The sequence below is a fragment of the Fomitopsis serialis genome (assembly GCF_022376445.1).
Source record: "Fomitopsis serialis strain Sig1Antser10 chromosome Unknown B0H18scaffold_33, whole genome shotgun sequence".
In the NCBI taxonomy this organism is placed as follows: domain Eukaryota; kingdom Fungi; phylum Basidiomycota; class Agaricomycetes; order Polyporales; family Fomitopsidaceae; genus Fomitopsis; species Fomitopsis serialis.
The window spans coordinates 354,889-370,473 of NW_025954993.1; the positions used below are offsets into that span (position 1 = coordinate 354,889).

The 15,585-nt window shown below is 56.2% G+C and overlaps 7 protein-coding genes across 7 annotated transcripts; 5 read left to right on the forward strand and 2 right to left on the reverse strand.

Annotated features, from left to right (window-relative positions):
* The first annotated feature begins 19 nt into the window (after positions 1 to 19).
* On the forward strand, positions 20 to 1,402 carry B0H18DRAFT_361120 (tubulin binding cofactor C-domain-containing protein). The gene is made up of 5 exons (XM_048037762.1): positions 20 to 152; positions 209 to 357; positions 412 to 882; positions 934 to 1,065; positions 1,127 to 1,402. The coding sequence occupies exons 1-5, from the start codon at positions 89 to 91 to the stop codon at positions 1,295 to 1,297; spliced, it is 987 nt and encodes a 328-aa protein (XP_047893438.1). The 5' UTR covers positions 20 to 88; the 3' UTR covers positions 1,298 to 1,402.
* Positions 1,403 to 1,853: 451 nt separating this feature from the next.
* B0H18DRAFT_361143 (uncharacterized protein) lies at positions 1,854 to 3,585 on the forward strand. Its single transcript, XM_048037764.1, has 4 exons — positions 1,854 to 1,979; positions 2,044 to 2,126; positions 2,179 to 2,501; positions 2,554 to 3,585. The coding sequence occupies exons 2-4, from the start codon at positions 2,052 to 2,054 to the stop codon at positions 3,404 to 3,406; spliced, it is 1,251 nt and encodes a 416-aa protein (XP_047893439.1). The 5' UTR covers positions 1,854 to 1,979; positions 2,044 to 2,051; the 3' UTR covers positions 3,407 to 3,585.
* Positions 3,586 to 4,177: 592 nt separating this feature from the next.
* Positions 4,178 to 4,867, forward strand: B0H18DRAFT_361123 (uncharacterized protein). The gene is made up of 2 exons (XM_048037763.1): positions 4,178 to 4,447; positions 4,503 to 4,867. Exons 1-2 carry the CDS (start codon positions 4,373 to 4,375, stop codon positions 4,833 to 4,835), a joined length of 408 nt encoding a protein of 135 aa, XP_047893440.1. The 5' UTR covers positions 4,178 to 4,372; the 3' UTR covers positions 4,836 to 4,867.
* A 1,481-nt stretch (positions 4,868 to 6,348) lies between these two features.
* B0H18DRAFT_361212 (uncharacterized protein) lies at positions 6,349 to 7,105 on the reverse strand. Its single transcript, XM_048037765.1, has one exon. The coding sequence runs from the start codon at positions 6,979 to 6,981 to the stop codon at positions 6,601 to 6,603; it is 381 nt and encodes a 126-aa protein (XP_047893441.1). The 5' UTR covers positions 6,982 to 7,105; the 3' UTR covers positions 6,349 to 6,600.
* On the reverse strand, positions 7,106 to 9,404 carry B0H18DRAFT_1085167 (uncharacterized protein; the record flags this gene model as incomplete). The annotated part of the gene is made up of 17 exons (XM_048031881.1): positions 7,106 to 7,337; positions 7,370 to 7,452; positions 7,494 to 7,633; positions 7,689 to 7,749; positions 7,773 to 7,826; positions 7,891 to 8,011; positions 8,068 to 8,106; positions 8,142 to 8,223; positions 8,276 to 8,317; positions 8,355 to 8,385; positions 8,414 to 8,530; positions 8,588 to 8,740; positions 8,795 to 8,819; positions 8,879 to 8,974; positions 9,030 to 9,072; positions 9,189 to 9,275; positions 9,332 to 9,404. 17 exons carry the CDS (start codon positions 9,402 to 9,404, stop codon positions 7,106 to 7,108), a joined length of 1,479 nt encoding a protein of 492 aa, XP_047893442.1.
* A 1,406-nt stretch (positions 9,405 to 10,810) lies between these two features.
* Positions 10,811 to 12,514, forward strand: B0H18DRAFT_1007759 (uncharacterized protein; the record flags this gene model as incomplete). Its single annotated transcript, XM_048028748.1, has 5 exons — positions 10,811 to 10,869; positions 11,285 to 11,849; positions 11,926 to 12,074; positions 12,108 to 12,400; positions 12,452 to 12,514. 4 exons carry the CDS (start codon positions 10,811 to 10,813, stop codon positions 12,184 to 12,186), a joined length of 852 nt encoding a protein of 283 aa, XP_047893443.1. The 3' UTR covers positions 12,187 to 12,400; positions 12,452 to 12,514.
* A 2,509-nt stretch (positions 12,515 to 15,023) lies between these two features.
* B0H18DRAFT_1119219 (uncharacterized protein) lies at positions 15,024 to 15,556 on the forward strand (the record flags this gene model as incomplete). Its single annotated transcript, XM_048033914.1, has 3 exons — positions 15,024 to 15,131; positions 15,182 to 15,423; positions 15,478 to 15,556. Coding segments are annotated over 3 exons (429 nt in total), but the record flags the coding sequence as incomplete, so codon positions are not given.
* Between the last annotated feature and the right edge of the window lie 29 nt (positions 15,557 to 15,585).

The window sequence follows — 15,585 nt, forward strand, 5'->3', positions numbered from 1 at the left end:
GGGTTGCGCTGAGGCCACTCTCTGGTAGGGACAGCCCTTCACATGCTTCACATCCACTCATTATTTGCCACAAGTCTTCTACACCGGAATGGACAAAACGAACCAGGAACTTAGCCAGGAATTCTACATCCATTTCAATGCGGCGCAATCTGGTCTGCTACTCTACGTATTGGCCTGCAGGACTATTCCTGAAATGCGATATCGACAGAACTTGCGTCACGGGCCAACGAATTGAACTTGGGTAGCGCAGACTCGAAAGCACTACAGCAGCTATCAACCGACTTCGCTAAATTGAGGAAGGAATTAACGGACGCCACGAGCTTCCTGCCAAGTTATGATCAGAGACAATGTGAACTGGTGAGTCCGTTCAGTTACAGTCAGGACTGTAGACGAGTGCTCAGCTCTTCTCAGCGACTAAAGGAAGTTGAGGGGTCCCTAGAGAAACTCAGGACAGCCGCTGCACCGAAGCCGAAGTTCGTGTTTAAGCGCAAAGCGAATACATCTACTACATCTCCATCCCCATCGTCTACCTCGTCCGCCTCGAAAGTTGCGCCCATTACTTCAGCACTGGTAGATATCTCATCAAGCACTGCCTCAAGCTTCGCTGGCGTGACACTATCTGGCCGTAGCCACGAGTTCCTCGACCTGTCGTCTCTCCCGTCTGCGGTTTCCGCTACGGATCTCATCATTTCTGATCTGGACCACTGCGTGGTGTACATGCTCTCAGAGACCCGTTCCAAGGATGGCGTTGCGCGCGATGTCAAGATTACCGCTCTCCATGCGCGTAATATCAGAAACAGTGTATTGATCATGCCCGTCATCGACGGTAGCGCACTGCTCCACGATCTCTCGAGATGTGTCCTTGCTCTCGGCTGTCATCAGGTCTGTGCTCGCCAGTCTCCACTCATTTCAGGTCGACTCATACGATGCTAGTATCGCATGCATAGTTCGACGCAGACGGACGTCTACATATCCCTTGCATCTAATCCGATCATTGAGCACTGCAAAGGGATCCGATTCACCAAGTATCCTCGATATCTTCACAGCGCCGGCGATGAACTACCGGTGCGTTCCTTCGTCGATTCTATTTATCATGATAAGAACTGCTCACGCATCACCATGTCAGAGTAACCTAGCGGTGCAAGATTTCTCCCATATACGCCCCACTCCCTCGCCGAACTGGTCCAACCTTCCGGAAGGCTCTATACCACCAGAGGAGAGCTGGCCAAAGCACGGAGACTCGGACAATGTCGAGGTTGATCGTGTCCTTCAAAGACTACTGCCGTCCAGCACATAATTTCCATGGGTCCAGGTGCATTGTGGCCCGGAATTTTCGGTTGAGCTTCCGCAATAGACACGGCGATGCAGGCGGCATTGCATTTCACGTTGCAGGGTCCGTGAGCGTCCATCGAACCTGTACTTCGATTGTCTGCCATTCGCGACGTGAACAGGAGGCCGATATCGCAACTTTGTCGACTCGAACAATGAACCACGGTGTACCCTTTCATGTGCTTGTTTCGCCTTACATCCACCATTAGTCGGAAGGTGCATCGCCGCGCCCTTAGGACCCCTTCCGAGACGGTACAAATCATGCGGAATCGAGTTGACAGAACCACGACGGTAAACACCAGGTCAGTCAGCGCATTGTCTGTGTCAGCAAAGGGTTCTGATTTTGCTTGCGCGCGCTCAGCTATTGTGGGGGCATTCAAAGCCAAGTAATAGTGAGACGGTATTGCCTCGAAATTGTCGCGAGAGATGCCGATGAGGGTTGACATTGATTTGTCAACGACACGGACATGCGGTACTCGACTGGAACCCGTCGAGAGCTGGGATGGAGCTGAAAACAAATGTGCCTTCGAGAACATAGATCGAGCGCTGGAGGTCTCCCGGGAAGGTAGTATTGGGCATAGCCTCAGTTGATGCACGCAGCACAGCCAAATCTGCCACGCGTCATGGGTCACAAAAGGCTCTGCTCTGCGGTGAGGTGACTCACACATAGCAATATAAATACAGATGACTCATGAGAATGATGTTGTCTCTCAGTATTCGGTATGGGTAACGCAGCCAGTGCAGATGCGCAGAGATTGCCTCTAACCGAAGACATACTCCGGGTCATCCTTGAGCAGGTCTGTCTCAGCTCGTGTTGTCGTTGTGAGTTGGTGACTGAATGACGAGCAGATTCCTCGTGAGGACCTCAAATCCGCGTCGCTGGTCAACCGCGATCTCGCCGCTGTGTCGCGTAGCTTCATCCTTCGACAATTCGTACTGAATCTGGCGCACGAGGACAAGTGCCAGCGCAGGCTGGATACGTTGCGTTTATCGACAAGTGTCTCCCAGTATGTGAAGGAGCTATCAATCGTAGGCGATCTCGCGCACAAAAGGTGGTGGCAATATCTCGCGGAGGTTGAAGATGGGCCGGTAACTATGCAGGTCCAGGCTCTTGAAGAACTCCAACAGCACATACAGAACGGTATATTCAAGGCTGGGCTCAAGCGTGTGAGGTGAGCTCCATGTTACGATTGTCGACTGTGGACGGGCTTATCATTAGCTCAGGTGGGATGCTGGCCTGGACATGCCGGTCGCCTTGATAGAAGCTATACAAGTAGCATTTCCAGAATGCAGCTTCGTACTCGAGAAATACGCAGGCTCAGCCCTCCCGCCTATGCCCACTCTCGTCTCGCTCACGGCAACCGTACACTGCCACGGCGATCCTCTTCTCAATTTTCAGCCCATATTGCGTCATGCAACGGGACTGCGTACTCTGCAGATCTCAGCATACAACCACACAGGCTGCGTCGTACGCGGTTATACAGAGGCCGAATTTGCAGCCCTCCCGAAACCATTCCTGACGTATGACCCGTCACAGCCGGTTTGCGGAGGCAGTGGTCCGATGCTTCAAGACCTGGTCCTGGAGCGTTTCAGTTGGAGCGTGGAGGGTGCCATCAGCTGTCTCGAGCAGATGTCATGGTCGCACCTGCGCAAGCTGGAGCTACGTCGCCGCGATTCCGTCCCACTTCTCCAAGCCTGTGTCCCTGTCAGTTCTAACATGCCATTCCTCGAGGAATTTGTATACACGACGTGGTACGGAAGCGAAGAGACCCGTGCTGACATTACGCAGGCGCTCCAAGACTTCTTATCGAGTACCTCGGGACTTCAGGTTTTACACGTGGAAGGACCTCATCATCCTTTGGTCTCAACCATCGTCGCGCACCACGGGGAGACCCTGCGTTCCCTTGTGCTGCACGATCACGAACGTCGCGATGAGCCCCAGCGAACGACACTGACTCTGGGGGGCCTTCGGCGATTGGGCGAGAAGTGTCGCTCACTGCATCATCTCGGAATCGACGTTGATGCGGACTACACTGTTTCTCACACAGACTCAGAGGTGACTCTCCATCAATTCTGATCAAAACTAGGGTCTGACATTGTGGACGTACAGGCGGAGACATTGACGACATTCATCAACTCCGCTGACTACTTCCCTGCTCTGCGCAAATTGACTCTATACACGCTGCTGGGGATAACCAGGCTTCCCAGCGCCTCGCAGGATGATCTCCGTATGCTGGACCCCCTTAGCGTACTCAAGGAACATGTGCCCTTCATGTTGATGCCTGACGTCGGCGACATCGCTGGCACTCCTGGTCCCAGGACGGGGAAGCTGGACTCAATCGTCGCCAATATCGGAGAACAGGACAGGCTGATGGGAATTGGGCGCCCTGCAGGTAAATTCTCTGAACCTCATGCTCTCGAAATACACTGATGGAGCCTGGTAAAAGGCTGGGTAACCTGGGAGCGGAGTAATCGCTTCAAGATGACACTAGAGAGGGAAGTCGATGGTCAGCGCAACCACCTGATTAATGCATCGTGGACAGACGGCTCTTCGTTTGTCTTTGAGCGCACCCCAATAGCGTGGATGGTCGAGCGCGGCAACAAGTGGGTGGAAACAGAATACTTGGAACCGCCCGAGAGCGTGTCCAGATGGCGGTAGACACATTAGGAGGATCCTTACAGTCATCACGTCCCGCGAGCACTGACTATCAAGCCGGCGCTGTGTCCGGTTTCTATTGTGTATGAACGCTCCGTCTGACACCACCTCAAGAACGATGCAGTGATACTTAGTTGAACAACGGCTGCTTACCGCCGCATCAACGCGGTCGGCTCAAATCACTCTGAATCATCTCTGGCATGCATAGCCACACTGCTTAGCGTGGGGTGGCAGGTCTTGTCTTGTCATCGTCTTGTCAGTTGACCGCCATCATGGCCACAGTCATAGGCTCCGCCGATTTCAAGTGATTCCTGTGAGGCAGTGCAAGTATGGATGTTCTAACTGGAAGGAACCTGACCCTACTATCCCAGGTAGATACATCTTCTCATGGGTAACGCATCAAGCACCAATACGCATAGGTGGCTTCACTGTGAGGACGTACTTCGTCTCATCCTTGCGGAGGTACGTCCAGGTCTGATCGCATGCCATGTACACCATTGAAGCCATCTACACGCAGATTCCCCGTCCAGACCTCAAATCTGCATCTTTGATCAGCCGCGACTTCGCCGTCGTAGCGCGTGGGCTCATCTTGCAGCGATTTGTGCTGGATATATCAGATGAGAACAAGTGTAAGCGCAGGCTAGACACGCTGCGTTCATCTCCGCACATTTCCGAACGTGTCACGGAGCTCGCCATTGTCGGCGAACTCACACAGAAATCGTGGTATCATCATCTAAAGGAACTCGACGACGGTTCGCCTGCCGAACTAGAACGAGTCGAATCCCTCGAAGAACTCCAACGGATTATCCAGGGTGGGATCTTAAAAGCGGGATTACAGAAAGTGCGGTGAGCACGACCCCGCTGTCGGTACACATGCACGGGCTCATCACCGACACAGGTGGGATGCTGGCCTCGACATACCAGCCACCTTGATAAATGCAATCCAAGTTGCGTTCCCGGAATGCCGCTTCATACTAGAGAAATACGCAGGTTCGGTTCTTCCCGCTATGCCCAATCTCATCTCGCTTGCTGCAACCGTGCGTATTTCCGGCGACCCTCTATTCAATATCCAACCCATTCTACGTCATTCGCCTCGACTGCATAGTCTGCGGATCACAGCATACAACCGCTCAGGTTGCGTTGTACGCGTCGTAACACTCGAGGATACTGAAGACGAAGTTCATACAAAACCATTCTTGACGTACGACCCAACACAGCCGGTCTGCGAGATGGAGATTGGCCCGCGAATCGAGAAGCTTGTCTTGGAAGGCTTCACATGGAGCGACGCGGGGGCTGTCAAGAGTCTCGAGAGTATCTCGTGGTCGCGCCTGCGCAAGCTGGAGTTGACACGCTGCAATGCCATCCCACTTCTCCGCACATGGGTTCCTGTCGGCACGAGCCTACCTTCCCTCGCGGAGTTCAAGTTTGTTGTATGGCTCGAAAGCCATGACGAGCAGACCCGCGCCAGTGCTACCACTCAGGCTCTCCAAGACTTCTTGTCGAGTGCATCGGGACTCCAGGCTCTACACATCGAGGGACCTCATCACCCTTTGGTCTCAACCATTGCGACACATCATGGAGCCACCTTGCGGTCACTTGTACTGCACGATCACGAACGCGCGGATGAGCCTCAGCGAACGCCTCTGAATCCACGAGATCTTCGGAGGCTAGGCGAGAATTGTGTCTCGTTGCACCATCTCGGTGTCGATGTTAACGCAGACTACACTGTGACTCAGGACGCGGACTCGAAGGTAACTCACTATGGTCTTCGATGAAGAGTTATTGTTGACAACCCGGCGAATTGTGTAGGCATCGACAGATACGCTGACGACGATACTCAACTCGACTAACTGCTTCCCTGCCCTACGCAAGCTTACGCTATATGCACCATTAGGACTCACTCAGCCTTTTACATCTAGTGGTAGTCAGGCACTGGCACTCAATGCCCGTCTCAACGTACTCAAGGATCATGTCGCCTTCACGATGATCCCCGACATCGGTGATGCAACAGTGCCGCACACTCCTAGCCGGGAAAACTACACACAATAGTTGTCAACATTGGAGAACGAGACAGATCGATGGGCGTGGGGTATTTTGCAGGTAACTGCCAGTGCATTGTGCATCCTGTGCCACATATCTGCTCACCATCTCCGACACGAAGGTTGGCGCAGTTGGAACAGAACAACCGCGCACGAATGACGTTGGAGAGGGTGATCCCCAGTCGCCGGAAGTCCATGGTCAAGGTGTCGTGGACAGGCGGGTACTGGTTACACTTTCGCAAGATGGCGAGCCGATAGCATGGTCTATCGCTCGCGGCAACAAATGGGTGGAGACAGAGTGGTCGAAACCGCACAAGGGCATGTCACGGTTGTGGAAGATACGCTAGGTAGAACGCTAGAGTTCGTGTCGAATGCCATTACCACGGCATTGTGCCACTGAGGACGTAGCAAGTCGCGTCACTTGCTCGAGGAAAGAGGCGCAATATTTGCTGTGGAAAGGTAGCATGTACTGAGACCACGTCGAATCATACGCACAAGTCTGACAGCCATGTGCCCGAAGGAACAACGGCTGGCCGCTGCTGGCATGGACATCACGATGTACCCATGGACTGTATATTATATCTCACCCAGACTCTGGTCATGAACCGACCGACATCGTCGGCAACTGCCCAATCCTGAGCCTCGTCCACCAAACGGCCGCAGCGTGACGTTGAACGGCTCTCCCGTACACGTGTTCGGGCTCTGCGGCGGCCAGTCCGCGTCGCCCGACACCACGGCCAGTCGATCTCGCATGCGAGCGCGGTCATGGACTGCGGCTGCGCGCCGGTGTCCCAGACGTAGTAGGGAAGCGAATCGACGCTCTCCTCTTGGAACACGAGGGTCGATGGGTCGATAGCGATGTTCCACGGGGCGGTGGGAGCCAGGTGTGATCGTGCGTGTTGTTATCGTACTGCGAAGGCGTGGGGTCAGCTGATTTGAGGGCACACTGCGTGGCATCGTACCTGTGTTAGGTCGGACTCAGGAACATTGGGTAGGATCTCGATGAACTCCAGTGGGCCAGTGGACCTACATGACAAGCCACCGTTTTCACTACAGAAACGGTCGCAGCGGTCGAGTACGCTCACCTCAGCGCTTCCGTCTCGGTGTCATTGTATGCCAGGTCAACGGCGTAGAAAAGCGGTCCGCGATGTATGGCGATGCTCCCGTTCGGACCCTCCTCGATCTGGGTCTGCATGTCAAGGTACAGCGCTACTGTCGTTTCGCCCGTGTCGACGGACACGCTCTGCAGAGCGGAGCTGGGGTCTGGGGAGAGCGGGGAGGCAGGCGAGCCGTTGACGCTGATGCTGCTGCCGCTCTGCGCCCAGCAGGGATGCGGATGTAGAACGTGAAGGGTGCCGTTGAGGTAATGTTGTAGGAGAGCGCCGGGCCAAATGGATACAGCGTGTCGACCGTAACTGGGACGCATCGCTTGAGCGACCAGCAGTAATCACAGATGGTCATGTACATACCGCTGGTACTTGTGCCATCGCAAGAGCTGTGGAGACGGTCGCGGGCCCGAGAAGCGCGTGCACGAGCGAGGTCCCGTTATCAGCGAGCAGGAAGCTGTTCGCCCAGAACTTTGGCCACCCTTGCGGATGGTTGACGGTGCCTAGTCATGACATCAGTCTCTGCTGACTGGCATGCATGAAAGAACGTATGCATACAGCAAGGGTAGTTCGGCTCCATCCCCATCACATTGCTGTAGGGCCCGTCCGTAGCCCACGCCTTCCATCAGTGTGATTCCTCACCCAGATCTGGTTCGTCTGTTGAAGATACTGGTGTCCCCACCAGTCCGGAGTACTCTGTAACGAGGGGAATATTTCTCATCATTAGGTGCGAAAGACGGAACACGGGCGGAAGGCAAACCTGAGCAGGCAGGGAGTTATATGCGATCTTCTCGGTAAGGTCCGCCCACTCGGGATTGCCGAGGGTCGCATAGATCATTTCCAGGGAGAACATCGTCTCCACGCTTGTACAGTACTCCGAACTGTGGACGACTCGGGTTCAATACAAACCGGACTTCGGAGGTATGCCTCAACTTACCCTCTGGACGGATCGAGGCCTGCCAGATGTTCGTCCGTGCTGAAGATGCCCTGTGGACGACGTGGTATTCCCACAGCATGCCAATGCGGTCGTACGTGCTGTCGACGTCGCTCTGCTCGCCGGTCACACGCCAAGCCAACGCTTCCGACTTGAGTGCTACGAGGTCATCAGTGCGTCTGCTTCACCGCCACGCTCGGCGAGACCTCACATTCTCCAACGTTGACGCCGTGGCTAGCGTTCACGCGTGAGCCTTATCTCAGCCGTTCAGCAGCTCTAAATGGACTCACTTGTGCATGCCAGAGTCCGCCGCGGACACCGCTTCCCGCGGGAACGTACCGTTATCGACGTAGAAGTCGTCCTTCCACGAGAAACCCTGCTCGCGCGCGGCCGTCATGAGCGAAATCAGCTGCGCTTCTTCTCCGCGCGGGTCGTTGTCGTATAGCCATTGCAGCACGAGCACGAGCTGAGGACGTTTGGCATCGTCAGCGGCCTTCCGCCCTGCGTTTTACAACGGACGCACCTCCTCCCATCTGACTTCCTGGTAGCCGTATTGCTCGCCGAGGTCTTCCGTCCCGAGATCGCCAGACGCGAAGCGTTCCGCGGCATAGGAGACGAAGTTGTGCATGAGATCGTTGATGGCGGTTGCCTGGCTCGGGTCTGCTTCGGCGTGTTGCTGGGAATTCGCGAAGACAGTTAGTGTTGTACATACAGAGTCCGTTCGACGCACAATGAGCCCCAGCATGATCATGTATCTCGGCCAGAGCAGCACAGGGAGCGACGTGTCGAACGGCGGAGGCCAAAGTTGCCGGACGGCTCCTGCGAGTCAAGCACGTAGTCGAGGAACGTCGACGTGTAGTTGAGGAGCGTCTCGTTCTGAAGCTGGTAAGCGAGTGCGACCCATCCGTTACTGGGCGGGGCGCGATAAGCATTTCGAACCGGTCCACGATGAATGTGTCACTTACTACCAGTAAGGCGCGGCCTCCTGCATTTCGCTGTATTCCAGCGCTCCCCGAACCAAACAGAATCTCTGACGCTGTGAGGGGCAGATACATGAGTGGGCGAAGATCGAGCAACAATTGGCACTTACTAGCTGAACCAAATTGGCTGTTGAGAGGCCAGACCGTTCGCCTGTACATGGGCCATGTCCAGCGCCCATCCAAGAGGCTTCACGGCTCCGGTCGGGAGACGAGTGTATGATGGATCGAGCACTTCATGCGAAAGCTAATCAGTACCTTGACGCCGATCTTTAGATACAACAACTCACAAGTCGAGTTGTACGAAGCGGCAGCGTACGTGTCGGAGACCCTTGAGCTCAGCAGGGAGAGCGGAGCAAGCATGCCAGGAGAGGCGCCGAGCGATATCCAGGAAGCGCATTCTGGCAGTGTCCACGAAGGCTGCTACTGTACCCCAGACGTTCGAGTAACCGCCATCAAAAGCCATTGTCTGCTTTATACCCCCACTCGCCGTCAGAACGGTAAAGGGCTCCGCCTGTGGGACAATCAGCTGCTATGCAGCGGGTGCAAAGTTGGAGGGCCACGGGCCGTGAGAGAAGGCATTGTGGCGGAGGTGACGGTGCCGACGATCACGAGAATGGTCACAACTTCTGGCTATGGCAGACCTAGCCTGTCGAGAAGGCTGCGAGATGCGCGGAGCGCATGGTCGTTCGCATCTAATGCTCCGCGACGATATCAAGCTCACTCGTGACACGGCGTGCGATTTGCGTTGCCGATCGCAGATCATGTATTGAATGTCTCTCAGGAGTCTGTTGTCGAGCTAGTTGAGGTCTCGTCAGTCGTCTGCAGCCACGCATGCGTGTATAACGCACTGTACTGTTTGCCACTGCTGGGGTATGAGTGCATACGGTAGCCTGTATATACGACCTTCTTCTGATAGTCCCCGGGCGACGGGCCGTAGGATGCGGCTGGTCGACGGAGGCTGTACCGTGCAGGTGTCTTATCAGCGAGAACAGGAGTAGATGGCGTCGTAGCGGATATTGAACAGACCACGAACTTGAGCAGCAGGAGTACCCAGCGCCAACCCTCTCGTTGTCGGTTTGGCAGTTTTCGGAGAGAAATGCGTGCGCGGCTGCGAGAACAACCAACACACACACCACGCAGTCTCCTTGTGCAAGAAGGTCGGATGGTCGACAGTGGACGAATGGCTCAGATAGCGAAAAGACGGCGTAGGGAAGGCTCCGGGAAGGCTCTGTGACAGAGCGATAAGGCCGACAGACGATAGCTTACGACTTACTGGTCTTGGGGCAAAGCTTTCACCCATTTCTCTAAGAGCGCGAAGCCGATGCGTCGTCGATTTGAAACGCGAACTTGCGACCACGTAAGTTGAGGCGCGATACGATACTGACGAGCGGACGAGCGGGTGAGAGCGTCGAGCGGGGGCAACACTTCTTTCTTCTCTCCTCTCCGTCTCCGTTCTTCCTTCTACTCTTTTTTGAATCACTTCTCTCGTGTTTCCAGAACGTCTCTCGTCCGCGCTGCGTGTACTTAAACTGGGCCTGGGTACCCGTCTCCTTTCGAGTGACGCGTCTAAGGCGAGAGGCTGGGCACAGATCGAAAAGAAATCAATGCAGGTGCAGTACCCGTTTCTGCGGCGCATTGATGGTACAAAAGGGGCTCGATTGTGTTGAGAGAATAAGTGAGAGAGGAAACGGGCACGCAGCGCCGAGACGATATATTTGCCGCTGTCTTGCGATCACGTGCCAAACTATACGTACTTGCGACTCGATATGGAAGTTGGAACTTCAAAGCTTCTCTCATATACGCAGGTCGTGATACAGCCTGAAAGGTGATGGACTCCCCTGCGAAGTAGCAACGAAGGATCAACTGCTGTACAACCTCTGTACAAGCACTCCGTGAGGTGCCGTGGAGCTTCCTTCAAACACATCCGGCGCGTTGTTGGCTGACTTGTATCAAGTCACGAAGCCAGAAGTGCACGGCCGGCGTGTCAGCCCCAAGAAGGTCCGGATAGATACATAATATGGCATCGACAGCTGAACACTGGTCTCTTACTGCTTTCACTTGCAACTGTCATACACTTGCTACCCGCACCTCTCTGCGCATTCTTTTCTGCGATGAACTTCACTGTCGAAAATGCTTTCTGTGCTGATATCGCATCGAGCATCCAGGATTCGCCCTCCGATTCGAGTGTAGTCTCCAGCCTGAGTCTTTCCGACATCATCGACATCCTGACGACGATGCAGACCAAATCCTGGTACTGCCGCCGCTACACTGCCCACCTTGCGAACCAACGCCATGTCTCTCGGATTCATCCTCTCCGGACACCTCTGGAACGGCCTTTTCGAATGGCCTGCCGCACTCTGCGACATCTGTTCGCCTTCATCGTCGACCACTGAAGATGTCCTTGAATACAACACCAGGACAAGCATGATGGTTGAACCCATAATTCGCGGCTGGGCACCACCGGATCCCGACCACTGCACCTCCTCGATGCTCTGGAACTCCGAAACTACCGTCTTCAGGTACCACCAGTGTCTTCCCGTGGCCCTACCGATAGCCTTAACCGGGCTTCCCCGTGTCTGCTCCTGGAGCCGAAACGATCTAGGTTCTACGACGGCATCGCTTGGGCAAGCGCCAGTTGGTCTGGGAGCTCCTACCTCTGGAAATCATCAGCACAATCTCATCCGCCTCACGGCCCCTCCCGCAAACTCGCAACACCTCGCAGCAGGCCTGACCGGCGTACATCGCTACCATGGCCTTGCTCTCGCAGCCCACACACGAGGCCCCATCCCCGTGCCTGTCTCCGCCGTTCCCGCTTCTCCATGCAGCCTTACCCTCGAAGCCCGCCGTGCCCTCCACGCAACCGCAAACCATCAACCCAAAGTCCCCGCTCACCATCCCGCCGCCCCGCGCGGTGGTGTCGCGCCTACGCTCGCGCGGAGCATCACACATATCCGGCTTGCGCGTGAGCGGGCCGTGCAGGCGTACGCGACGCGCCCTCATCCGGTGGGGGCGGTTCCGCAACGGGAACTGGTAGCGGGCCTGCGCTACGGAGCGCATGCCCAGCGTGTTGGGAAAGTCGGTGAGGGAGACACCTCGGAGGATGGGTTGCGAGGGTATGTGTACTTGTGGTGGCTGCAGGTAGTGCGTGGCGAGCTAGGGCGGGTTTTTCGCACTGATGTGTGGCCATGGGGAGACTCGTACGGAGGTGCTTTGAAGGAAGGAAGATTGTTCGGCTGTGTTGAGGGAATCGAGGTTATCGTGCAATATCTACCGTATCTGCCTGTCTTCAAGTTGAACGTTGAGTCCGACGACTACGCCGTATCCTGCAGCAGCCCGTCTTCAGCTTCCGCATCGAAGTATGTCTTCAGTCTAAGCACAACTCCTACTAATTAAGTAGGCGCGTGAAGGCGTACATGGTGCACCTCGAGCTCGGCCGGGGTACAGTACCAAGATGGGCAAGGCGATCCGATGCCTGCGCCGAGGATCACTAGCACCGACATCTGTGCAGCGTACGTATCACGCAAGGTGCGCTTCAGGTGCTCCGATACTGTGTACATTCGGAGAAGATTGCTGTTGCAGACGAGAGACACATTCGTGTGCATTCGAAGACCGAAATGATCGAAGCGGCGAGCCAAGTGCAAGTCTGTTCGAGTGGGTGAGTGGGATCTAGATTTATGAAATCACATGCCATCGCCTCTCCGTGATGTTCGGGTTCGGTGGATGCGCAGTTCGCGAGCGATAGGCGCCGCGGGCGGGTTTCTCGCTGTTTCTCGCAAGCCCCCCGTCTTGTCCCCGCCCGGGTCAGGCATGGCGTCGGCGTCGACGAGCCGTAGTCTGCACATCGACCTGCCAGCTCTCCCTCCGGCCAAACCAGCAGGACCGACTGCCCACATCGCGCTGTGACGGGGAGTGCTCTCATTTCTACCGTGCGCAGACACGTTCCCGCTCAGGCTGCGGCCCTGCTTAGTACTGATGCGAAACGGGCGCCGTGGTCGGACAGATTCTTCCGTGCGTGGTGATAAAATTAGCTCATACTGGTTTATGCTGACGCCCAGCGCCTAACGACGGTAGAGCAGTAGGTATGCACCCGACGTGCTTGGCCCACTGCTCTCGGTATGTGGGCGCCCGTTCCTCCGAGCTACCGTCTACTACCGTCCATTCTTGTCGCAGCATGGCTTACGTTGGTCTCCAGATAAGTGCTGCGGCATCAACAACAAGAATCACGCGTATCGACTCGGAAGCGCCTCAAGTTCACGGACGTGTATCATGCCGAGACAATGAATGGGCTACGCGTCCCCTGGTGGGAGGCTGCAGCACGCAAGCCAGAGCCATTGCGAGCCATCTGGAGATAGGGACCGGCAACGGAGACGCCGGAGGTGTCATAGCAGCATAGCATCGATGGCCTGCAGCGCGGCGACACAGATACGCATCATGATTCAGAGCGGAACACCGAACAGCGACGAACCACGGTGGAGGCGGAGGCCTACGAAGGGCAGGCGGGGCACGTTCAAGTCCACCGAGACGAGACGACACATGCACCAGGTACGTACGCAATGAGCCACCATCATATACGCTAGCGCAACAGTGACAAATGCCTGGCAGCCTCTATCATACCTGACAACTTAATCTCCGAGCTGACTACGACCTTCAGCGCCTCCACTGCGCTCTGTCCTTCCCGTCCCTCTCTCGGGCGAACAGCAGAAGGACTTTGCCACTTCACGGCTGCGTACTGGCTCGAAGTGACCACATGCCGGGGAACTGTATCGCGGGCTCATAGAACCGGTCCGTTGTGCCACTGATCGGAGATGCCAACTACGACGGCTGGTGTCTTCGCTTCGACCACGCTTCGTCGATGCGGATACCGCACGTCCAGAGCCCGGATATGGGGCCGCAAAGGACCGCAACTCTGGTGTATCCGTGGCGTACTTATCGCCGGTTGACAGGTTTGCGTTGAATCGCGTCTTCTGGACGGGCCGATGTCGGGCGCGGGATCGTGGCCTTTGGGTTCAGGTCATCAGGGTCTCTGTGGCCATGGCGATGGTCAAACTGGAATCATTTTGTCAGGATGATCGCGCAGAACGCGCGAGATCGTTCCGCGAGAGGAGGCGAGTGGGGAAGCGCCCGTTGACAGGGCAGTATTAATTGCTGGTTGCATATCTCGGACATCCGGCCATCTGTAGCCTGTACAGGCATAATCGCCTCCTCCACAATTGAATGCCATGGAATGGTGGGGTCGAGATGAGGAACGCGGAGGATTATTCATGCGAGATCCACATAAGTAAGTGCCTCATGGTACAGTAATCGCCGTTTCTGCGGGAATCGGGTTTGAGTCAAGAGCGAGTTAGCAACCAAATCTAGGACCACCCGGATAGATAGTCGTAGCTGCTCCTTCGGCGGGATACGGATGTGTTGAGCTCAGAAGATCTGGTCGATGCGGGAACGATGGTCATGGGGCCAGCGGGGGTTGTGTGTAGCTGTAGGTCCCGTCAGCAGATCAAGAGGCGACTGCTACCGTTAATTATGAGGCTGGCGTAAGCGAGGTCGTCGCGACGCACTGGGTGCGCGGCGCCGAGGCGTTGCATCATGAATCCTGGTGCGTTGGTCAGGACAGGCGCCGGCGTCAGGAGCCAGGACATGCACAGGAAGTCCGGGACACTCCCGGGACACGCGTGTCAGCAGAATTGCGAGAGCGGAGACCTCCCCCCGGTGACTCGTCCCGGATTTGTCGGGGACGGGCGCGCCTCTGATTGGCTGACGACGGTGGAAGGGAAACAAAGTTGGGCGATGCGATCTAATCGAATCACAGGCCAGCGCCAACAGCGCTGACGCCAGCCGCGCCTGGCTGATGCCGTCTTCCGCGCGTCCTGTCTCCGCATTTGCGCTATCCGCCAGGCCCATATATAATGTTTCGTCCCGGCCTGGGCGGTGCTTCGCCCCCGCTCTACCGTACTCTACCCCGTAGTCTCTTTCGGGCCCGCCATGGATCCCGCCCAGCTCCACGACGCCAACAGCGGCGACCACCTGCCCGAGGTCCCTCTCGGCACCTCCACCGCAGCCGCCTACGGAAACGCCGCCATCCATAATCTTGTGCCCACCGCGAAAATTCCCATGAACTCCGGGCCCCTCACGACGCGCAGGAGGAGGAGGGCCGCAGACATGTCTCTGTCGGCCACTTCGACCGCGAAGGTGTAGACGAGCTCAAGCGCACCATGTCGCGTATGTCGACTGCTCAGCGCAGCGAGAAGCGAGGTGCACCGTCAGCCGGCCTCCTGCCGACCCATGCGTCTCACCACTCGTCAGATCGGTCCTCGGACCACACCCTCGCGCCAGGAGACGGGCCATTCGACTTTGAGAAGTCGCTCCAGCAGATGGTCAGACGGTGCGTAGCATTATTTCGTCTCTTCCACGCTCGGTCAGGCTGACCTCTGCACAGGAAGGATGAGTCTGACATTAAGCGCCGAGAGCTCGGTGTCGTTTTCGACAATCTCCGAGTTGTCGGCCTGGGCGCATCCGTCAGCTACCAGCCAACCCTCGGTTCCAC

Coding starts and splice junctions, on each gene's coding strand:
- B0H18DRAFT_361212 (XM_048037765.1), bottom strand. CDS start 6,981: ATGCCACGCAGTGTGCCCTCAAATCAGCTGACCCCACGCCTTCGCAGT.
- B0H18DRAFT_361143 (XM_048037764.1), top strand. CDS start 2,052: ATGGGTAACGCAGCCAGTGCAGATGCGCAGAGATTGCCTCTAACCGAA. Junction 2,127..2,178: donor TCCGGGTCATCCTTGAGCAG/GTCTGTCTCAGC, acceptor AATGACGAGCAG/ATTCCTCGTGAGGACCTCAA. Junction 2,502..2,553: donor GCTGGGCTCAAGCGTGTGAG/GTGAGCTCCATG, acceptor TCATTAGCTCAG/GTGGGATGCTGGCCTGGACA.
- B0H18DRAFT_361120 (XM_048037762.1), top strand. CDS start 89: ATGGACAAAACGAACCAGGAACTTAGCCAGGAATTCTACATCCATTTC. Junction 358..411: donor ATCAGAGACAATGTGAACTG/GTGAGTCCGTTC, acceptor AGCTCTTCTCAG/CGACTAAAGGAAGTTGAGGG. Junction 883..933: donor TTGCTCTCGGCTGTCATCAG/GTCTGTGCTCGC, acceptor ATACGATGCTAG/TATCGCATGCATAGTTCGAC.
- B0H18DRAFT_361123 (XM_048037763.1), top strand. CDS start 4,373: ATGGGTAACGCATCAAGCACCAATACGCATAGGTGGCTTCACTGTGAG. Junction 4,448..4,502: donor TTCGTCTCATCCTTGCGGAG/GTACGTCCAGGT, acceptor ATCTACACGCAG/ATTCCCCGTCCAGACCTCAA.